Source organism: Python bivittatus, unplaced genomic scaffold (assembly GCF_059951505.1).
Source record: "Python bivittatus isolate LINGU-HERP-01145 unplaced genomic scaffold, Pbiv_v1 ctg000980_np1212, whole genome shotgun sequence".
NCBI classification, from domain to species: Eukaryota; Metazoa; Chordata; class Lepidosauria; order Squamata; family Pythonidae; genus Python; species Python bivittatus.
The window spans coordinates 20761847-20787097 of NW_028277125.1; the positions used below are offsets into that span (position 1 = coordinate 20761847).

The 25251-nt window shown below is 33.5% G+C and overlaps 1 protein-coding gene across 2 annotated transcripts in view; it reads right to left on the reverse strand.

The window, feature by feature from the left end:
* RSRC1 (arginine and serine rich coiled-coil 1) overlaps positions 1 to 25251 on the reverse strand; it is a 196012-nt gene that overhangs the window by 27531 nt on the left and 143230 nt on the right. For both annotated transcript variants that reach the window (XM_088132040.1, XM_088132039.1), the window contains exon 7: positions 16020 to 16085. In XM_088132040.1, coding sequence (XP_087988166.1) covers positions 16020 to 16085 — 66 coding nt within the window. The remainder of the gene's footprint in view (positions 1 to 16019; positions 16086 to 25251) is intronic.

Consider the following 25251-nt stretch of genomic DNA (forward strand, 5'->3'; position numbering starts at 1 on the left):
TATGGAATTTTTATATTTCAATTATTTGGGGAACCAGAGAACAAATGATTCCTTCTTTAATAAAAATGCACCAAGATGAGCCACTGGAATTGTTTATTTCTTTCTGCTTAAGGAATTATGCATATTACTAACAGGATGGCAAACTAACTTTTATCTTCAGTACAAATAATGAAGAATTTTCTTTTGATTCCTTTATGATTTTACCTTTATTATTATTTCTTCTTGTAGTAGCTTTTTTGCATTTAATTGTATTAAATTCTATTAGTGTGTAAACATAATAAAACTGTTCATTCTGTAAAAAACACAGCATAAAAACAATTGGTAAATTGGTAAAGTGTTCTGAATACTGGGCTCTATTTAATAATGGGAGATATATGCAGTACACTGCATCCCCCTGACCTCTTCTGATCAATGGGGCCAAATATTAAAGACACTTCTCATTTTTATAACTGATAAACTGAAAACAGCATTTAAGAAATAGCAGAGGTTTTGTGATAAACTGCCATTCTGGTATTAATTATTCTATTAAAAGAACTGAACTTCTGTTTCACAATATTATTAAACAAACAGAGGAGTACCTTTCATCAGGTGATGTAAGAGTCCCAACTATAGCACTATCTAGATGTGGCAGATATAATTTAGTTACTCATGTTCTGATTTCAGACCATGAGTAACTAAACAGAACATGAGATTTAGAGTAATGTGATGTGATTTACAACTGAACACTAGTGGAAGGCAAGCTTTTGGATAACCGCAATGATAAACAATTTGTCAGCCACAATGATAAACAATTTAGCTTATTTGCTCTTGTCCTACATTGAACTTTAAAGCCCTACTTGGTCAGGAAGCAGATTACTTGAGAAACAGGCTAAATTTTATCAGGGTCCATGTGTAGGGTCATGGAAATTACCCAGGGGAAAATATCCAGAAATGTTACAAAAACAAAGTGCAGAAACACGCCTTGAACCCTGGGAACAGAGGAAGTATTAGGAAGACACTCAGGCTGGTTCCTCCCTGACTCCCTGGGATAAAAGAAGGAAGGAAAGGAAAACACAATCAGACTTGCAAGATACTGTTAATATAGCCTACAATATCTCAATAAAACTAAATTCTAGTTTTAAGGAGTATGATCTGGACAACCTCGAAGAACTGAGAGTTTGCTCAGTTACCAGTAGTACTTGAAAGAGCAGGAAGTAGTTTGGGCTACTTGGGTGTAGACAAAATACTTGGGTCTACTTAATGTTCTCCCCGTTAAATTTTAAATGCACCTTAGCATTTGTCTATTTTGGTTTGCCTCTAAGTTAAAAGTGGCTTTGATGCTGAGGTTGTTTTTAAGTTGCTGGCTTTTTTTTAATAAAGTCACCCTCTGGGGGAGATGGGCGGCATATAAATTTAATAAATAAATAAAAATAAAAAAATACTTTAATTTTTGTGAAATTGGCTGTTTTATGCTGCTTTGAATTGTATATATTTTTATAGTTTGCTTTGGAAAAAATATTTTGAAAACTGAGTGAATACTTTGATTATTAAAATTTAAATCTGTATTGAAGACAAATATTTAGTTAATAGGAAAGGAGGAAGATGATGAAACAAAAGCAGCCTGCTATAAGCACTCTCTAGTATTTTCTTAATTTAAAAAAAAACATAAGCTATTTTGCTTTATTTTATCAGATCTTGCAGTAACTGCATACAGTTAGGCCTTAATTGTTACTGGCTGAGAACTTTATTTACACTTCTCCCTATAAGAAAAGATAATACAATGGGAAAAAGAAAGAAATGGCAAAGAATAAATTCTGGCAAGCTGGCATTGCTTAAACCATCTAAGCAACAAAAAAATCGACAGTCTCATGGGATTTAGGAAGAGGAATAATAGTTAAATAATAATAGCAAAAAAAAATCAATGATTTTTACAATGATGAAACTGAGTAAATTATGCTTTATCTTTTGTTCATCTTATTTCTATCACATAAATATATATCTTATAAATTATACCATGTTAATTTCCATTATAAAATCACACTAAAAAATGTACATAACGGGAAGGTATATAGTAGATGTTACAAATTCTCTAGAGTTTGGAAATTCAACACCAGGTGGTTATGTCAAGCTAATAAAACATTTACTCTCCAGGGGCATAAACTATCTAGCTGGAGATGCTTAGATACTGCTTGAAATATACCTTTGCAAGTAATTAATTGAATACTTTGAAATCCTACTGTGTGTGTGTGTGTATGAGTATGTGTGTGTGTGTGTGTGTGTGTGTATATATATATATATTATACTCTTTCATACAAGACTTTCTGCTGAATGTTTTAGGTTTCTTTAGTAACTGAAGTGCCTTAATTTTGAACAGTTTACAATTGACTAGCTTGATTCTGATTACTAAAGCAATAACTAAACCATGCAGAATCTAAAATTCAAATTGAGTTTCTTTCAGTATGTAATACTTTAATATGAAAAAGGCCACACAGTTAGAGTTCAGGTCACTGCCATAACAATGAACTTTAATAAAACTAACTGAATATAAAGTGTGACCTTTGGCAACACCTAATGAACTTAAGGACATTTAAATATATTTTCTTAACATTGAGTACAGCACTCTAAGATATTATGGCTATCTGGGCATGACCTCATACACTAGAACTCTGCTGTACCACATTATCTTGCTCTCAATCAATTAAATTAGGAAACAATGTGAACTTTAACTACCCAGAATGTAAAATACAATGACACCTAACCTTGCTAAAACTTTGGCATCCTGTTATAAATGAACATCATTTAAAAAACCTATTCCAAAAATACATGGGAGCGAAAATACCAGGTAGAACAAATAAGGAAAGGTCTATAGGTAAACTAACTGAGTCTCATGTCTGTTTTGAATAAGACATTTAACTAAACACTGTGGTATAACTGACCATAAATACAACAAAGACTGGTCAATATCCCTTTCCTTGAGCATAATGTTAGCTGACCTTAAATATGTAGCAGTTTAAAGGCTGTATGTGTCAAATAGAAAGAAATATCTCATTGCTGCACATAAAATAACAATTCTTTAAGGAAGGATCTTTATCTGATTAAAAAGGTATTCAATATAAATGAATGCTGCGTTTGCAAGATGGAAACTCTTTAACCTTCATTTGGAACTTTCTAAGAAACTGGAATGTGCCCTTTCTAGATAACAGGAAAGTGATTCTGGTGAAAATAAAAGATTACTTCATTTTGAAAGAGTAGATAAAGCCCAGCAATGACCTTTATCTTATAAAATTACAGGAAATAATTAGTATAAAAGTCAGAGTTTTCAATTCACTTTATAAATGGAAGTTACCATTCCAAACTGTGCCATCTTCATGGCTAAATGAAAACGGCTAAATGGCTAAAACTCAAACCATTCCCCAAAGCTAACTCTCTCTCTCTCTCTCTCTCTCTTTCACACACATACACACACACACACACACACACAAATATGTTCCTTCTGCTAATATGCATACCCAATACAAGTAAAATTAATAGCTTTTATTTTTTGGCATGGTCTATACACTTTTTCTAACTTATATTGTATATTTATGATCTGTGCTGAAAAAAAGAGGAAAGCTGTATTTTCTCTTGGCTATATTTCTTCCAAAACATTTTGATTAAACAATAAACCTTTGAAATTAAAAAAAGCACCAAAATTAAATGTGGCTTAATTACATGATCAGGACAACAAAGTATATTCAGTAGATATAATCAGGACAACGAAGTATATTCAGTAGATATGATAGGTATCTACTAACTACCATGAGTACTTAATAATGTTCCCTTTCTATCATATATACAATGCAGTGACAACTACTCTAGGGGCTTTGGGGATCTCACTAAAGTCTTGTGGGGTCCATATTCAGATCTCAGATTTCTAACTGTGCCTTTTTAACTATATATAGTTGCTGGGAGAAGTTATCTGAAAAGCTGGAGTAAAATCTTATCTCATTTTTTGACAGATAACTTCCTTAATAGATTGTTGGAATGCTATAGACATAATATAGCTGAAAAGTGAGCAAAGCATCTGACAAAGTACCCCATGACATTCTGATTAGCAAACTAGTTAAGCAAGAGATGGATGTCATGACAATTAAGTGGATATATAGCTGGCTCAGAAATCATTATGAGTGTTCATCAATGCTTCCTCATCAATTTAAAGAGATTCTGGGTTTGTGCAAGGATCAGTCCTTTTTATCAGTGATTTGGATGAAAAGATGAAGGGACAAACTTGCCAAGTTTGTAGATGCAAAATTAAGTGGGATAGCTAGTACAGACAAAAATAAAAATTCAAAACTATCTTGATAATTTAGTGAAATGGTCTGAAAGTAACATAATTATGTTTAACAGAGACAAGTATAAAGTTCTTCAGTTAAGAGAAAAAATTCATATACACTGGTATAGGACAGAGGCTACCTGGCTTGGTAATGGTATTGGTGAGTGGGTAGTTCTTCAGTGGGGAAAGGAAAATTAACTGGCTTTAAAGAAGTGGCAGTCCTCTTCAAAGATCATGGTCATAGATTGGGATTGCTTCTTCATCTAATTTTGTTATCTGAGGTACAAAGGTTGGGGGAGACAGCTATTCTAATTTAGTGAACAAATTGCCTTCACTCCTCTACAGGGATAGTTTAGCAGCAGTGACTCCTTATATAATAACATTATGATTTGATTACTATAACATATGTTATGTGAAGCTGCCCTTGAAGACTATTCAGAAGTACAGCACTCAAAATTTTAATCAGGTGATTCACTGGGAAGATAGCATGCCAGTATTAAGAGGTCTATACTGATTGCCAATTTATTTCCACACTTAATTCAAGGAGATAATTTTTAAAGTCCTTTGTAGCATGAAACTCAGTTCCTGTAAGAACAACTGAATAATAGTTTCTCAGACTGCCACCACAACAGAAATCAAGCATTAGTGAGGTCTTTTTTATTGGTGGTACTCAATGTATGGAATTAACTCCCCATCAAAGTTCATCTGGCAACTTTTTATGTGTTATGCACGAGGTTAAACTTTTTTTATTCTGACATGTACCTTACAAACAATTATGTTTTAAAAGATCATCTAACTAAAGGGGTAGCTGTATGTATTAAAAGATAAAGTCATCTTCAAATCAAGCTCAGCGTCTGATGACTACAAGGACATGTCCATATAGTTTTCTTGATACTAATACAGAAGTGGTTTGTCACTGCTTTCTTCTAGGTTATTTCTCAACATACAGATCTATCTAATAGCCTTAGTATTTCATGGGTCTCCCATTCAAATAACTAGGCCCAATCCTCTTTAGCATCTAAGCACTGACAGGAGGTATACACATTATATCTGATAACAATGTTTTAAATATTGTGCAGTCAGAATTATTTTTGAAATTACAATTAATTTGATTTTGTTGTTGTTGTTGTTGTTGTTGAACTATATTTTTGTAGTATGTTGATTACATGTTTTCTTGTAAATTCTTATACAAAACTATTCTGGGATATGTTTTTCTAAAATACTACATACAAATTATATATATACATATACATATACATATACATATACATATATTCATATTCCTATATACAGAAAAGATGTCAGTAATAAGTGCTATAGAACCTACAGAATTAACATGTTCTCTTTTAAAAATACATACAAATGGAAAAAAAATCTGTACCAAAAACAAAATGAATCATTGTAGAAAGTTTTACCAAATATTAGCTCATAGCAGAATATCTCCTAGTCTGAGACATGTTTCTTCCTTTAGGGAAGTAGCATTATTGTTTTGGTAAGTGATATATAAAAGGCATGAATGATTGATTAAAAAGAAATATTTAGATTTCCTGAAATTAAATTTAGTAATTAAGGATGATGTAATTTCCTGACATTAAAACAGACACACTCATGCCATAAGGGGCTTCTTTCCCACTTGGAGATTTAGCACTTCATACCATTGAAGAAAAATCAATGTAGTTTACAAAGTCTAAAGATTTTCCATTCTGGTCCTGACTTTATAGGAGGCCAAGATTGATAGGAAGAGTATTTAGATCTGAAATCCAGATGAATGATTTTGTATTCTTTTATATCAGCTCTCATCTGACACTTAAACAATTTAAGTCTAGGCATTATTGCAGTCTCTCCTCCAGGATAATGTTCATTGTCAGAAAGAGATCTAATCCCAGATATCAGGCTGTTTTAGTACTAAATCTGAGACAGCCTGCCCACAATGCAGGTTGCATGATTATCTATTTCTGACGTAAAGCTTATATTCATTTTATGGGCAGGAACCAGCATAATACAACTAATACCTGGAATGTTTGAAAATCTATCACATTTTCCTATCTGATTTCCTATTACATGAAATTTGATTTACAATTTTCAGTTAGATTTAAAGAGAAAACACTAAATGAAGGAATAGAAAATTATCCTGTTTAGGATCAAGTTCCTCTGGTCTGAGGCCGTTTTATTTTTATCATAGATTCCTTCACCTAAATCTGTATGCATGGAAAATTAGATGTCAGGAAGAATGCTATGCTAGAACTTTTCTTCCTGGTAGCTATACAAAAATCTTGTGCAGGGATTTTTAAAAAATATTTATGTGTTAGGAATGAGATTACTTATGAATCCTAACTTGCATTTTGAAATCCAAGACAAATTAAGCTTCAGTTTTTTGTAAAACGGACCTAAAAATGACCCTGCTTCATGAACAAGATCTAGAAGAAAATAATAAAATATTAACTGCATGAACACTGATAATTACTAGAAACCCCACATGTTCTAAATACATATTTTGTTTATATTAATACTCAAGTTCATGTAGTAAACATTATTTTTATTTCAAGTCTGAAACAATAGTGCAATATTAGTTCCTACCTGAAAACTACAGTCTCTTCTGAGGAACAATTTATTCAATGTGCATCCTGGTTGCACACACCGGTTATGTGGGTTTTATTTCTAAGTCTATTCAATATGTTTTCCAACCATGTGCTATGTGAATTGTTCACATAAATGGAGCAAATTAAACTGTCTTCACATATATCCCATCACATTTGTAGCCTTGATTTCTCTTCTTAACATGTGGCCAAGACACCACATTATTTCCCAGCAGAGGTTGACCTCAGAATATTAGATTTTGCCAGACAGTTCTCTTGTACTAAACTGAGGGGAGACACTTAATCACCCCTGCCTTTTCATAGAAAAATCAACTTTAAATTTGCCATGATGAAAAATCAATAAAGCAGTAATTGCTTGGCTTATCATTGTGTGGAGAAACAAATTGGGAAGTGAAGCTTAGCATCCACACAGATTTCAGTGAAACAAGGGGAGTTTCAGGATCACTAAGCTAGAAAAGGGAAAGGTCTCAGAGCAATAATTAAATTTACTCATGCTGATTTTCTGCCAAATTTATTTCCCCAGTGTATATAAAATATTCCACAGCTTACTAACTAGGCATAACTAATCAATTCAACATTGGGCCAACACACATGAAAAACAAAAATGCAAGCTCAGAAATAAAGGCATTGGGGTAACGTATTTCTTTAAGTATTAGTTTATTTATTAAATTTAAAAGAACAAGTCATTTATTTATATCTGGTATTTGAGATGTCTTTTCTCTGTATTCCACTTACTTATATAATTTTTATATACCAATTCATTCCAGGTACCAAAAGAGAGCTGTCAGATATTTTAATTATCCTCTACTTCAACTGAATGTTTTCATGGTCAGTTCAATTTTTAATCACGATCTCATTTAATTGTATTATGAAGCATACACTAAAAACAACTGTTTATTTATATCACAGTAGTAATCCAAAATACCTGATCTGAATGCAGAAAACAAAATCATTCTCCTCAGCAGTACTTATATAATGACTGCATATTTTGAGTTCGACTAGCCTGGTCTGGTTTTTTAAAAATCAGGACTGCCAATAAAGCTCTCATAAAACCATCACATAAATAAAAATCTAATGCCATTTTTCAGTTAGGTATAAATTAAACCATCTTGTGTCATTGAAAATAGTCTTGTAAAAATAGTGCATTTTTATTAGTAGATTGATTTCATGCAGCAAATTAAAATAGGGTCAGTGAAAATGAAAATACAGTTATTCTATCAAAGTTATATTAGGACTGCTACAAAACAACAACAATACAACAACAATAAAAAGAAAAAGAAATGAGAATGAGAATCCTTCATCTGGCTATAGGGACTATGGTAATTAAAACATTTAAAATAGCATAATCCCCCAAGTCTCTAATCTGTAACTTAGGTCAGCTGTCTGTAGATTCTAATTTGTCCTCCATTTGTATTCATGACTAGAAAATGCAGCATACAGTATGTAACAACAAACTAGCAGGAGGGTCTATTGGTAGCTTGGAGGTCAAATAATTTGATTTCTGAGCAGATTAAATGTAACATCTTACATCTAATCTCACACCTGATTTGACAATAAAATTACAATAAAGGTAATGTTAAATCAACAGCACCAAGGGGCAGATCAAAGAAGTACCTTTCTTCAAGAAATGGAAAACAATATGCTTATTTATAACTCAGCTATTGCTTAGCACATTAAAAAAAGCTAATGTATTTAGTACCTCATCTGCAGAAACTTCATGTTTGCAATGTATTTCTTTTAAAATTTAAGATTAAGAAAACTTTATTACATCTATTTTTAACTGAAATACTACTAGCCAGGAGAGTTTGTCATTCAAGTACTAAAAAACTGGTTGACCAATTGTTTTTGCTGGATTCAGTAACCATACAAAGTATTAAATACAGAATTTGATGTTTAAAAAGTTATGCTGTAATTTTTTTAGAACCAAGACAACACAGATGTTTCATATTTCTGTAAAAGTTTAATTTTTACACCTCTAAATTTAATAAAAGCTGACATCAGATTGTGTCTAATGTCTTATTCATAGATTTAAAGGTAATAAAAAGACACCTAAGCTCTTTTGAATTTTAATTGAATTTAAATTATTCACATTAATTACACCAAAACTGGAAGGTTTTGATACTGATGGCATGTAACTGAGTATAGTGAGCATAAATGCATACAAAAATCTATCATACATTTCTATTATACACACAGCTCGACTGAGCTAATATAAACTCAGGTCTTGTATATTTATTAATGTTAGTTTGGAAAGATGCATGGCACTGATTATGATGTTTAAAACTTAAAAAAAAAAAAAGCAAAAGTCTGTGAAATTTTCCTATTTTTTTTCAGTACACTAGTGTATCCCTGTCTGGCCAAGATACCATACATCTTAATAACAAATGGTAGGAATAGACATCTCCTGTTTAATCATCTCCCTTGCTTTACTAAGAATACCAGACATGATCTCACTAATTATGGCCCATTCATAAATGCTGCAAACCCTATAAAGTGTTCATGCATACACATACTTTTCCTGCTGCTTTCAAAAGTCCTTAACTCATTCATTTGAAACCTGCCTTCATATCATATCCCTAAGATGCTCATTTCTCAGTAATTCATGCCTCACTATTCAATTGGACTATTGCAATACTCTCTATTTGAGACTGCCCTTGGAGATCATCTAGTCCAAGCAGTATAACATTACGCCTATATTAAAGTTGCTGCATTGGTTGCCAATAGGCTTCTGGGTCTAATATAAGAGCTGCTGCTGCTGCTGCTGCTGCTGCTGCTAATTATTATTATTATTGACAGATATATAGATAACTATATACTACTAAAACGCTCTTGTCTGTAACCTTCTACTGGGTGAAACAGTGCATCATAGGGCAACAATTTTTGAACCAAGGTACCTCAAATGGGCTAACTTACAGAATGTGTCCAAAATCTGGGACCCATTAATCCCGTGGGATTGAAATTTGTGGCTGCTGTGGCACTGCTGTGCTGAGCCACTGTGGTCAGCCCAGGTCACATGATCATGATGGGTGTATCCCCAAGCTCTTTCCTGCCTCCCTCTGTCCCGTGTTCAATTGGCTGCCGGCAAGGCCCAACGTGTAAGTGATGATCGGCTGCTTTGGAAACGAGGCAGAAATCTGAAATCTGTTAACGGCTGTGGACATTGAGGGAAGGATGAGAGAGTGACTTGGGGAAGGAAGGAAGGAAGGAAGGAAGGAAGGAAGGAAGGAAGGAAGGAAGGAAGGAAGGGAGGGAGGGAGGGAGGGAGGGAGGGAGGGAAGGAAGGAAGGAAGGAAGGAAGGAAGGAAGGAAGGAAGGAAGGAAGGAAGGAAGGAAGGAAGGAAGGAAGGAAGGAAGGAAGGAAGGAAGGAAGGAAGGAAGGAAGGAAGGAAGGAAGGAAGGAAGGAAGGAAGGAAGGAAGGAAGGAAGATTTCTGACACTCTCTGCCAACTTCCGACAAGCAAAGTCAATGGGGAAGCTTTTTTGCCCTTGTGTTCTGTTTCTCTGTTTAGGTAAGGAAATACCTCTGAAACAATGACCCACCAGGTCATGGGTTGTCTAGTATGTATTTAAAAACTCAAGGTGGCAAACATACCCAATACTCCTGCCTCCTATTTCCCAACAACCCTGTGAGGTATGTTGGACTCAGAGAGCGTGACTGGCCCAAGGTCACCCAGCTGGCTTTCATGCCTAAGGCAGGCTTAGAACTCACAGTCTCTTGGTTTCTAGGCCAGCATGGGGGGAGATGGGTGGGGATAAATTTAACAAACAAACAAACAAACAAACACACCACTACACCAAACTGGCACAGCATTGGGATACAGCAGGAATGCTTTGTCAGAATTGAATCTGCTCATCTAGACTGGTCATTAAGAGGGCCTACTTAAAGTTCCCTCCCGCATGAGTGAGAGAGCAGGCGTTCTCTGTTAGAGGTCCCACCTCATGGAATACTCCTTCCACACTTTGCTGAAATTCTGTAAAGAAGGTTAAAGCTGTTTTACTTCAACAAGCTTTTGGTCTTAGATGACTATGGGCACCTCTCTTGTGTTTTATTCTAGATTTTATCCTTGCTCTGAATTTTAAATAATTACACCTGGGTAATTGATTATGTGACATCAAGCTGTTGTCAACTCTTAGTGACCACACAGATTCTCCCCATGATGATCTCTCCCTAACCTGCTCTTTCAGGTCTCCCAATGGTATACCCTTTGCCTTGCTGCTGATGTTTGTCTTCTCTTTCCTTCCACTTTTTCCAGCATTAGAGCCTTCTCCAGAGATACATCTGGGTATTTAACTAATAATTAATTTAGCCCTTAAGTAATTATATTTTATTAATACTCTATTACTAACATCTTGTTTCTTTTTAACTCTCTTTTATTCACTTTTTGGTATCTTAAGGACTTTACTTAAACTCTATGCACTTAAACTTTATGCATTTTATGTATTTATTTTACCTTTTCTTTGGTTCTTAATTTCCTTGGTACTTTATAATATTTGTATAAAAATTTGGTCAATGACCATATTAAACTTGACATGAACTGTCCTTGCTTATTTTGTAGTTATTTTTATTTTTGATGTTAATTTGGTTTGGTCATTTATTTATTTATTTTCTTTTTGTTCAGTGTTGTACTCCACACAGTTCTTTGGGATTTGGATATGTTATAAAGACTGTACAATCAATAATATATAAATATTAATTTTTATTTACTATACAGATATCTCTCATTTTCTTCCTGTGAAGGCTATCGCGCAGCTCAGATACAGAACCTTCTAATTAACTATACAACTGTAATGATCAAATTTGGTTTGTGTCTGTGTTTTCAAATTTAGTTCAGGATATCTGTAAAAAAAAGAGATTCTGACATGAGTTGATAACTGGACTAGTCCCAGGATAAAGGAAAATAATTAATACCTCCTTGCGATCGATAGATAGATAGATAGATAGATAGATAGATAGATAGATAGATAGATAGATAGATAGATAGATAGATCATTTCCCATCTGGAACTTATTGATTATTTGAATCTATTTAAACCAAGTGTTCAGACAGAATATGAAATTCCTTTATTTGGTGAATGAACTGAAGGGAATGTAAACCTACTAACTATTTGGATCTCTTAAAGGTTTTCAGTACCTTCAACTATGATCTCTTCCTAAATATTTTACTATCTAGTATGAAGAAGTCTTTTAATTCAGAGGTCACAAAAAAGTATATTTGATCTAGGATGATTTGAAATAAGGAGGTAGGAATCTTTTTTTATTCATTTTAGCAGTATTTATTGGCTGCCCCAATTGATATGGCCTTTGGGCAGAATACAGTGTTCAAAATATAATAAAAAACAATTAAAATATTTTATATATTTTATATTGTTTTATATCATATTATTTCATTTTCTAAACTGCTATAGACCATGTGAATTATATTTAATATTTTTAAAAAATTAAAGGGACCTAATTTGGAGGGAAGTTCTTATACTACATTTTCAATATGTCTCTTCTGAAAGTGGCTATAGTATTCATTTTTCCTTTTAGTTTCAGTCTTTGCTTTTTAAAAAATATTTATTAGGTTTAATTTCATTCATTCATTCATTCATTCATCCAGGTTTCTTTTTTTTTAGCATTTTCTATTTGTTCTTTAATATATTTTTCTTTTTAGTTCTTTACTTTTTTCTCTTTTCTCCTCAATTTTCAGAAATACTGCTTTTTCTATGTGCGCTTACTTCATTTATGTTATCTTCAGTTGTTATCTGGGAACATAAAAGGCCTCAGGTATCATTCCAATAAGGAGACAAGATACTGAATTGGACAATTTTACAACAGACACTGTCTTTTTATAAAATAACCTCAAATGAGAAGAATCTTTTATCCAGAAGATTGATGGTCAGGTATATATTAATGGGAATTCAAAATCAGGAGTAACTTTGACTAAGTTTTAGATCCTTTCTTAGATCATAATACTGTTCCAGCTAATAATACACAGAAAGCCCTACAAGCTTCTAGGCTGAAGTTTAATTTGTTGGATTTAGGGACTTTTAAATCCTTCACAATAAAAAGGATAGTTTTTTTCCAAACTTGTTCCTGATTATCATAGTATCTTGATCCTTACTTAATTGAATAAATATATGTTTGTATTGAAATATCAAATTATGCTCTAGTAAAATTATGCTCTAGTAAAATTATCAATTACAAGAAAACATCTTATTTTTTTAAAATGGAATTCATTTTTTAAATGGAATTCATTGTTAAATTGTTAAAGGATCCATTTTAAATAACAATATATCTGTGAACTTAATTATTTTGGGGAAAATACTGAGGAACATTGCCGTACTTTCTGTGCATATGCCTCATGAAAAAAAAAAGAAATAAAAGAAAAATTTTGAGCACATACAGTATGCAAAGCAACCTATACCACCATTATGAAAAAGCTATTATGTACTTGATACAGAATATTCATCGAATCACATAAAGCAAAGATAATGGGAGGGAAAAGTCTTAGTAAATTGCTGGCCTCTCATTTAAAACAACAATAACAACATTTCTGCTGTTAATGATGCTCAGGGAAGGTACATAATAAATTATGAGTAAGCATTTTTTAAGCTTTTATACTTAACTTTCTAATACTAAGTCAAAGGTTACTGAATAAATAATCATTTTTAAAATAATATAACTCTTCCAAAGACTTCACATGGCAACCTGTTTGTTTAGCTGTATTTTTATATCTTCAGAAAGCATTCTATTAAATCTATGAAAACAGGAAAAGTTCCAAGTCCTGGTGGCCTTTGAGTAGTAAAAGATCTATATTATTTGAGATTTATAATGTTTATACAGTAATAATCTTTAATAATATTTTTCTAGTTTTCTTTGATGACATAATTCTTTAGTTGCTTGCAACATTTTTAGCAGGTTTGTATCCTCAATAGTAGTATATAAATATAATAGATAATAAATTATATTGTTCAAACTCCATTCCTTCCAGCTTTTTCTAGATTTCCAGGTGGTGACAGGTCAAGGAACACGTTTGCATAATTATGGATAACATACAACTATATCTGTATCTGCACCAATCAGATCAAAGAGTAGTTATGTGTTTTTTGGTTATAGCATTTTTAAACAATTGTAATATATGACTTAACGACTGAACAACAAATATACTCTATCTGAGGTAAGCAGAAGCCAAGCTAATAACTGATGCATAATACTATGGATATCTTGAAAGATCGGTTCTGCTTACTAAAATGATAGTTCATCAGATGAAATTTAAGATATTGATTCTTCAAAGCTCTAAATGACCTTCCTCTAACTTATTTTAGTATATATCTCCATATGACAGTCAATAGAAGCTTTCTTTAAAATATACTGATTCATGCTGAGCAAATGGAAGAATGTATTCTCCTGCATCACTCTCAAGCTACAGAATGTTCTCTCTTGAGAATTAGACTCACCCTATCCCTTCAACTTCAAGGAAATCTCCGGTTCAGCAAGAATTTTTGAATTGGTTGATTCAGTTTTTATGTATACATTTTTAACTGGATTTTAACAGTTAAAAATCACATGTGCATGGAGTGTTGCAGTAATGTCAATAAATGGTAAAAAGTGAAATAATCAGAAAGAATGAAAAACAAATAGGAAACAGAAAGTAGTAATAAATGAACTCTTCTTAAAATTAAGACTTTTATAAAAATGAATAGTTTTGTATGTTCATTATTTTTAATTCTTGCTTTTAATTGTTTTTCTTTTTTCTTTTCATTTTCATTTTTCATTTTTACTTTAATTTGTATAGTTCAGTTTTTTATTTTAATCCATATTGTTTTATAATAATTTTATAAGTTAATATATATTTGCTACAACTGTTGTTAACATGCATGATCTTTTAAGAAATGTTAACAAAGTAATGTTTTTAACATTTAATTTAAAAAAATTTAAAAAACAGAATGAATAAAAAACAGATGAGATGTAAAAGACTGTCAGTGCAATTTCATTAGAAACTGATTTGAGCATGAGCATGATATTCATTAGTCTGTTCCTAATTGTAAACCTGTTATAAATTGTCCTTGAAAAGAAGGTATGCTACTGAAAATTGAAATCAACAGCAGCTAATACATTAAAAAGAGCTTACATTGAAGAAGTCTGCACTGGGGAAATTTACATATCAAATAATAAAAGCAAGATGATTTGCATAAAAAAGGTTCTCAGCCAATTTATGTTAACAACTGCAAAAATTACAGGCAGATACATATAAAAGCTCTTTAAGAGTATTTGCAGACATAAATATCATAAATATTTTTATGGCTTAAAAAAATTAGCTTAAAAATTGTCAGATTGAAAAGCTTACCCAAACAACATAAATACGAAGTGCATCAGATTTTTACTGATCCAGGCATACCTAACAAACAGTTGGTCCACAAAAAAACTATTGAAAAAAGTGTCTTTTAAATTTGTTCATAAATTACTTGATCTTAGAAATGAATAGTGATATATCTATGATTGTCATAAACATTTCAAAGCATGTGGTTAATGCAAAAAGTAACAGTATGGATCTTCAAAAGCACTTAGCCAAACTGGGAAAACAGTAATTAAAATGGCAATTGTTGTTCAAACTCAGCAAATATACAGTAATGAGCTTTGAACCAAGACTGATATTTTCACATATAAACTAATGGGAATCTATCTGTGGATGGATCTGTGTTCAGTGAAAACACAAACTCAGTGAATGCATGCTGAAAAATGGGCATGCCTTCCACGTTAGAATAATTAGGAAAGAAACAAAAAAAACTGTCATTATAGCAATATTTTTACTGAAATCTTTGACATAGCCGTACTTAAAATACTGGCCTACAGTTCTGGTTACCATATATCCAAAAGGATTTTGTAGAACTTTTTAGGTAGACAATTCAAATTAACTCTTTATATGATATTGATGAAGACAAATAATTTATTCATACAGGATGTATTTTCCTGTTTCATAATATCAGAATGTGGGATCATACAAAAAGATTGAGTGGTAGGAGACTTAGCATAGTATTTAATATCAAATTGCTACATATTAGTTCCAACATCAGATGTAATATCCCTCTAAAAATCACAAGTGGGAAACTGCTTCTTAACAGTCAAACAGCACAGGAAGCACAGATTACCTTCTTTTTTCTTCTTTGCTTCTTCTTCACTTCTTTCTTTTGCTTTCAGTGCTTCATCAGCTTTAGCTAAAAAATAATGCATTGAAATGGTGATCAGTTCTATGACAGATAGATTTGGAAAATGTAATATGTTTAGTAACATCATAGTCATTTACATCTCTTATGGAAAGACCTGGACAGCCCCTTTTTAAACTTATAAACTTAGCATAAAATTATTATAGCTGAATCCCAGATATCTCATGAAATTTTAATTGTATTTTTTGCAAATGACTCTTCTTGAATGTGAATTCCTATTCACCATGACTTCCCCAAGGACATCCTTCTAAAAAGCATCTGCCTTCTGGACTAAAAGAAAATGCAATTCCAGAATGATTCTTCAAAGACAGGGAGATACTTAATCCTTCCAAACAGGCCTGGATCTTCCAAAATGTAACAATAAGGAACAGGAAAAAAAAGTGGAAATGCTGGATATCAAGAAATCTCAATGAATCCCACCCATTAAAAAGAGCATACTAACTCCCTAAAGAAGTCTGATTTGGTCTGCTCTCCTGTTAATGTAATTGAGGAACAGGCAACATTTGTACGTTAATGGGCACATTTGGAATTTGACATCATATTGCGGGTGCTAACACAAAATAGCTGCCATGGAGAGCTTGCCTAATCTCCAAATGGCTTCCACTGTGGAGGTGGCCTGTCACAAATTACTATCATACCAGAAAGAAAACTGATCAGATTATTCCCAGTGTATTTGAAACAGTGGAGGTAGTATATTTAATGACAGGAAAGAAAGGTTTTCATGAACACACTATTATCTATGGGCACCACAATATCTAGCCCTAATATTCTAGGAAACAATTATATCAGAAAGATCTGTGGAAAGATAAGCAAAGCCTCAAATCTCCCAATCTTCGTTATTTTATCTAAACAAAGTATCATAGCTATTCATGTATCTGTTCAATAATTTTCTTTCTTGTAAATTAGATGGCTTCAGAAAAATACAGCACCCAATCTACTTTAAGAGCCATATCCAGAGTTCAGTAATAACCTGTTCTGCACTGAGCCATTCTGGGGGTATTCCAGACTAATTAAGTCTCCATTTCCAGAGCATGGTTGTCCAGCACGAAGAAACTCTAATGACTGTATATGTTTGGTCTTTTATCCAAATGGGATGAAATCTGGAAATGATTGTGAATGGATGGAATGTGCCAAATTTTCTAGAATGCATTGCAGGTGACTTCAAGATAGGATATCCCTTCCTAAATAAAGGGGGTTGAAGCAAAAATATAAAAGAATAACTCTCTGGTATTTCCATAAAACAAATCAGTTTTTAAGCCAGGCAATTATCTAAGACAGTTAAAAAAAATAACAAAATTGCTCAGGATTAGAGAATGAAAATCTATTAACCGAATCAACAGTGAAATTATGGACTCTTTCCCCAAATCACTCCACCTTCCCTGAGATAATGCAACTGGACTATAAAATCAATCTGATTTGAGTCCAGACCTGTCAGTTACTGAGTCCAATATCTATCTTCTTTCCCCCTCTAATATGTCCAGGAGAAGCTATATTCAAGGCCATGTTTATTTCAAATACAAGAGCCTCTTCTACTAGGGCAAAATTTGTGGCTTTTGCATATCAGAAACTCCTTGCAAGAAGATTTCAGAAACCTTCTCAGTAATTGCTTCCAGTACTGGAAATTCTCAATGAAGAGATGTAAATTTAGTGCTCTCCCCATTATCTGTCACCTAGGTAGTAAAAAGGTGTTTATTCAGACAGGAGTTTATTTATAAATAATTTTCCTACTGAGTTGAGCGAATGTTTTTTATTTCATTTAAGTGGTTATAGTGATACTTGAAATAATGCTAGGTCAGTTCTTATCTGGATACATTAGAGTGTTCATAATAATTCCACCTCACTCTCTTTCTCCCACTGCCTTGCTAGATGACAGAAAGAAACATGAAGAGGGTCCTACATTTCTACAAGTCTGAATATCTCTAAACACAGCGTTGCACAGAAGGTGCTATATGAAGAATGGTACAGTAAACATGCAATTGGACTAAGATGAAAGAGATTCTTCATGCAGAGGCAGAGTATCACTTCATGTGTACGACCCTCTTTTTCTTCTCAGTGCAAACCATAACAGCTGTATTTAATTCATGTTATGACAGCATTCTTTAAAAAAGAATCTTCCTTTAAAAACATCCCTGCTTATTACTTAATTATGTGCAAGTTGCTCAACTGCAGGGGTTTTAAACACTTTACTACAGATGTTAAAGATGATTAAAAATATACAGCACAGTAACAAGGGACTATCAATATACTATGTAAATTAATTAAATTTCTGTTCTAGCACATCATTTATTCCGAAGCATTAATGTCTCAAAGGGGCCATTCTCTTTTATTGCTATCTCACTGCATGATGAGTGAACTTAGAGAATAATCTCTAATAGCATTATAGTTGATGAAATATTAAGTTTTTTTTAAATATTGCTTTGTCAAAAGATAGAGAAACATAATGTAGGTAGTTATATCCTAGACCAGCTCTTACTATGTAATAAATCCATTAAAGAGCAACAGTTTCTTTCTTTCAAAAGCTAGTTTGCTACAATAACATATTTGTTACATGAATATTCAATTGATTTAGTAAGCATGAAAGACATGAATGCCACATGACCCACAAATTTAAAGTCTAATATCTCTTTTCAGTTGGTACCTATACTTTCTTAAAATACACAACTTAAATACTGATGTTCTGAAATGACAGCACCAATTACAGAGACATCTGTTTCCATTTACAAGCTTTTAGATACACTTAGAGTACATTTTAAATCATGAAATATTAAAACTTTTCTGCCAGCGATCTCTTTACAAGAAACTATTAAATTAGATAATAAAACAAACCACTGGTAACTATAAAGACCTTTACTTCATTTACACTTATTCACACTAGTACCAAGGTAAGGATAATAGAAATTCCATTTAAATTTAATTTTGGTTAAATGTGTAATTGTAGCTATACCCCTTGAGTCATGGAAATGCTCAGCTTATGTTTCTTTCAAATTATCCTTCTCAAATTCACATTCCACTCCTTATAACTATCTTCAATATGTATTAGTAAAGCTCATTAGAATGAAATTTAATAATGCAAACATTAGGTGGGTTTCAAGATCCTCCATTATCAACACAAGATGGATTGCTTATATATAGCTCTTGGGCCAACCAGGCAAAATTTAGATTCAATAAACTAGCAGGCTTAAATTTGATTTATTTATTCCACCATGCCAGTTCGTTCTTCATAACTGATGTTTTCTGCATAGGAAGAGTTTATTGGATTTTTTAAAAAATAGCTAGATCATAAGTAAAAAAATATGCCATCTCATAGTTAGAAATATATTTTTATACACTGCAGAACTTATACCTGCCAATCTTTTCTGAGTACTGTACAATTTTAAGTACTTTATTTTCCATTCCTGTTGATTACTTTGAATATGGCAGCATCCTAAAAATAATAAGTCTGTCCAGCTATCTATCTAATGTCTACCTTTCATTCAGGTACTCAAGGCAGTATGCTTAATAATCCCTTCTCCAATTTTTCCCACAACGGGTGTGAGAGACTATTGGAACCAGGAGGAGGAGGAGGAGGAGGAGGAGGAGGAGGAGGAGGAGTAGTTGTTGTTGTTGTTGTTGTTCAGTGGATATGAGAAGAGACAGCAAACCCAGAGGCAGGGGCCATAGGAAAGAAATATTTCAAAGAAACTCTGTTTATAAATCTGCCTGGAAACTTACTTCTACAGTTTTCAAGATTATGTTCTTATCTTGATTAGCATTACAGATGTCTTCCTGAAATCTGTGTGGTTCTTGCTTGATTTACCAGCTGCATGGGGCCTAACACTGTATGAGGTGAAGTGGGCTAAGAGAAAGTGATTGGCCCAAAGTCACCCAGTGACCTTCCATGATGAAGATAGACGAGAAACTAGTCTCGTTACTTTTAATCCAACACCTTACCTACTATACCACACTAATATGATCCTAAAACCAAAATGTTCTACTTAATCATTTGGAAAGTTACATTCTAAAATCATTCAGATTTACAAGTAACTCTAGTAAATAGAAAGCCAGTTTGGTGTAATGATTAAGGTACCAGGCTAGAAACTGGGAGATTGTGAGTCCCACCTTAGGCACAAAGCCAGCTGGGTGACTTTGGGCCAGTCATTCTCTCTCAGCCCTAGGAAGAAGGCAATGGCAAAGCACTTTCAAAAATCTTGGCAAGCAAACTGCAGGGACAAAAATAGGAGTAAGAAACCCCATTCCACCCATCAGCTTCTCCAAATTCCCCCCAAAAGCCTGCTGCTTCCCACTTAACAACCTGCTCGTCTTGAGGTTATGACAGCAACTGGGACTGCTGGGATTGCTGTTGCTAAGCAATACAGTCATGTGATATGCTTTACCACATTGCTTAACGACAGCAGTCCTGGTCCCAATTGGCATCATAACCTGAGGACTACCTGTAGTCAAATGTTACTGCCATGTTATTTTAAAAAACAATTGTAACAATAATAATTTACTGAATGTATACTGTAAAAAAATGGTTAGGTGTTACAATTAAAAGTAACTTGGCAAATCCTTAAAGTCATCCAGATTAGCTTTGTAATACAATTAGACAACTTGAGACCCACTGGGATATTGTTGCAGAGATATTTCCCTACCAGATTCCTCAATGCCTTCAATAATGGTAGAGCTTCTAATGTACTGCCTTCACTGGAAAAGTTCTTAAAAATTCAGAGAGAGATTCAGAGATGCTGTATATCTGCCTTGAAAATAGCCCATGTCATTCATATTGAACTGTATAGCACAAACATCAGGAGTTGACCACAGGAAATGTTTTATGACGTTTTGTATTATGTCATAAAATGTTTTATGATCATTTTTATGTCATAAAACTTTTTATAAAGTTAGCCCATTTGAGGTACCTTGGTTCAAAAATTATTGGCTATGATGCACCATTTTGCCCAGTTAAAAGTTACAAACACCAGACATGAGAGTTTTAGTAGTATATAGATTATATATATAATAATAAATGTATACCACACTAAAATACTAAAACCTCTTAAGCAGCTTCAGTAACAATATACTCAGACATTATGCACAGTAAAGTGTGTAAGGTTAAACCAAACAAAACCCACTATAAAAGCACTGGAAACTGAAAACTGAATATAGGCCAAATATTCGCTGAACTTGTTAGCCAATCATTATTTTCAGCAGCTGAAACAGCAAGGGAAGGGTGGTCACACCAAGCCTGCAACCAAAGGGTTAAACTGTTAAATGCAAAATGTTCCCTAGCAACCAGGATGGAAATTGGTCACATGGATGCCTAGTGCTAGTTAATTCTAAATGTTTTTCCAGCTAGGAAGCTGTTCTATATGTATCTCTGCTGCTTGCCTTTTTATAAAATTAAAACAATTGTTTGCTAAATGCATGTAGACTTCATCTGTTGCTACTGCAATGTATTTATTTGTTAAACTCATTTGTTTCAGTTAATAGTGGCCACCTCTGATTCCTTCAAGTCCTTTTAAATGTGTAGATAAACAGTGAGGAGCAGATCAGAGAAGAGAAAGTGCAGTCTTTCACTACAGTTAAACACTTTTATTCTTTCCTTTTCCTGCATTTGAATGACGCTATAGCTATCACTTGGCTAAGTTCAACAGGATCATGGGAGAAAATTTGGAACTTTTTGAACTGGACCCTTAAATTTTGGAGTTGATCAAAAATGGTGAGAGTCATAAGGCTGGATCATGTTGTCCATTCTTTTGCAGAAGCAACTGCAATCCAGAGAAGAGTCTTGCTAGTAAGGGAGGGAGGCAACTCCTGGTGATTCTCTCTTCCTTGCAGCTGCCCATAGGTTCCTACACATTTCCAAAAGATGTCCCAATTCTCTGGAATGCAGTTACAACAGAGGATAATGTATTTGTCTTTTCCCCTTCACTAGGAAACACTGCAGATTTCCAGTTTACAGGACTCTGGATTTAGGCTTTCTCTAGATTTCCTTAACTGGCTAAAGGCCACCATTTGTGTCTTTTTTCTTTTAACCAAGAATTACAGTCAGTGGAGTTAGAAAGATGCATGGAAGAAAAGCAAAAAGTTGCTATGAAATATAAAATACTCATTTGCATTTGATTTCCAGTTCTTAAAAAGCATTGTGCCAAGAAGTGTGAAAAGTGAAATCAAAGAGAGCTACAGAAAACACACAACACTGATTCTGTCCTAGATCTTATTTTCCATCACAGCAGAACTACTATTATTCTGAAAGTGGTCAACTATCAACCTGGGAGTAATTGAGCTATTGCGCTCACTGTTTCCTCCTATTAATTTTTTAAACCTCCCTTCAAGGAAAAAGTCATTTCTTTAACAATGTATAAATATACCTGGAAGGGTTGGATGAAATTAACATTGTACAAATAAAAGTAAAACTTGCAGAAATAACCTTTCTTTCTTTTTCCTCCATAGCTCCTATGTTAGAGAATGGATTTAGCAAACTATTAGGCTGTGTCCTACAAATGGGAGGAAGGAATAATCAGAATCAGAATCTTGTATGAGGATTGCAAAATGTTCCATATATGTAACTTTGGATGAAACTGGATTCAAGACATTAAGCAATCCAAGCTCTTTAATATATTGTTTCACTTCAAAATTAACAGCGAATACACTGAAATGGTTTTGAAAGTTTTTTTTTTTTTAAATCAGATTTGCAAAATATTTTAAGACCTGCCAGTGTCTCTCTGCTACATGTAGTCATGCACTGAACGAAGTTCTGCTAAATCAGACTATGGAAATCTAGGGAAAATCAGTGGGACTTGCTCTCAGGTAAATATGCAAAGCTTCAGACTGAAACAGCAGTCAATGCATACTAATGAAGTGGTATATCCCACTGAATTCAAACGAGCTTACCTCTAAATAGATAAACAAAAGATTTAACATTAGCAAGTTTAATATTAAAGTTTTATTAAGCATGTAAATTAAGTAACTCAGGAAGCTATTATTTTCCTAATATTAGCCTACAGTGGCTAGCATTAATATATGCTAACCTGAAAGAATATTGGGGCAGCGGGGGGGGGGGGGGAAATATCCATGATTTGTAAATGAAGCAAGCAGGAAGTTGCATTATAATAAATGATCAACAATCAATTTAACTTTGCAATTAAATGTCCCTGAATTACTGAAACATGCAAAAACACAGAGCTAAGAAAAAGCATGTATCAAGAGTTAATTGATCAAAATAAAAATATCAGTGTTAAATATGCCTGGGAGCCATGTCGCTAAGTCCTCACATAATTGTCAGTATGAGGAAATAAAGTATATAGCAGAAAGCGACAGTTTCTAATTTCTGCTCTTGTTCCATCTCCAGATAATGGTAAATAGATTTGGAGGCTGACTCAGCTTTTACCATGCATATGGTTTACACACAGAAACAGCATAAATAAATAGTTGTTCTCTTCTAGATTTGGAAGATCAGCTGAGTTTCATTAAGAATGACGCTTTAATAAGGAAATATATTACAGTACATAAACTCATTTTGTCCATATTTATTTTTACTTGGAAGAGACAGTGTTTAAATGAAGTTCTCTAAATTCTAAATATTCAGAAGGCTGCAGCCATAGCCACAGACTAAGCCTTGCTTAACAATTTAATAGTTTAACAATCTGAGATATTATACTGGAAAGGAAAAAAAAAAAAGGGAAAAAAAATCAGTGAAAAAAAAATTCCTGGCCTGCCAGTTATCGCTGCATTAAAAATGAACAACTTTATAACTGTTATACAGACACATGCCCAAAATAAAGAAACTTGTGGAGGTGAGAATAGGAAAATGTGTGGAGACTGACTGTAAATAATAAAGAAATCATCAAGGAAGAGTGAGCATGGAAAAACCCCTTCAGTTTCTTTAACTCTCAGTTCTATCTCTACCCCTCAAAACTGTCAAGAGCCAACATACTTTCAAAATCACATGGTTCTTTTAGATACAAAGGTGATCATAATCAGAACTGGACTTTACATGCAAATGCTGTAAAAACAAAATAAATTGTTTTAGCGAAGCTATAGCCTCCCCAGACCAACATGTTCCTGTGAAACTTGCTGCTTTTAAAATTACTTAATATTTATAGCAAATGTGCCTGGATTAGAATTTATAGAATTTCCAAGCAGTATGGATATTATGCAGGAATTCTGGATGTTATAATTCTAATACATTTGAAGAAAAGTTGCTTTCTAGTATTTGCAGTTTATAGTAAAATGTCAGATATATGGAATAGTTTAGTTTTGCCTTTAGTAATGCAAAAAAGTGTAACTTAAGGAACAGTTACCTACATTCTTCTCTATGGCCAGAAAAATCAATCCATTAATAAATAGAATTTTATTGTTACAATACTGGAGCTACAATTCTCTGTTTAAAATTTAAAAATAAAAGCGATACAGCTGTAATTTTAAAAACACTTCTCTCTGTAGATTCAAATTTGTTATAATGTTTGAATGAGAAACAATGCATGCCAATGTTTTTGCCCCTTTACTTACTTGTTCCCTGAGGTCATAACAAATTCATAACTAAAAACAACAGAATGAATTTAGTTATTGGACTCATTGACCTCCAATAGGTTTATGAGAGCAATTCAAATTGCAGGTTTTTGTGGTACAGCTGGAAAAGCATACAGTGGTACCTCGGTTCACGAACGCTTCTGTTCACGAACAATTCGGTTCGCGACCAGCACCGTTCACAAAATTTTGCTTCCATTCGCGAACTCCGCATCGGGTGACGAACACGACCCGCAGCCATTTTCCCTGCTGTGATATGTGGTCGTGGCTTCCTGTAGGGAGGGGGACTCTCCCTCCAAACAATAACCGCCTCCCCACCCGCTTTCCTGTCCTCCATGCCAGAAGTCGCCTCGAGCAAGGTTAGTGTTCTCTCTCTTCATACTGTACTGTACTGTACTTTGTTTCATATTTTTGTGGTTAAAAAAAAAATACATATGGTTCAGAACGGATTAACTGTATTTACATTGAACCTTATGGGAAAATTTGATTCGGTTCACGACCAATTCGGTTCGCAACCAGAGTCGCGGAACGAATTAAATTCATGAACCGAGGTACCACTGTATTTGCAAGACAGCTTTCTCAAGCCAAATTGACAGTCCAATAAATGCTTCACAGGAGAAAATGTCTGTAGGTCCTCACTTTCGTGAGCTGT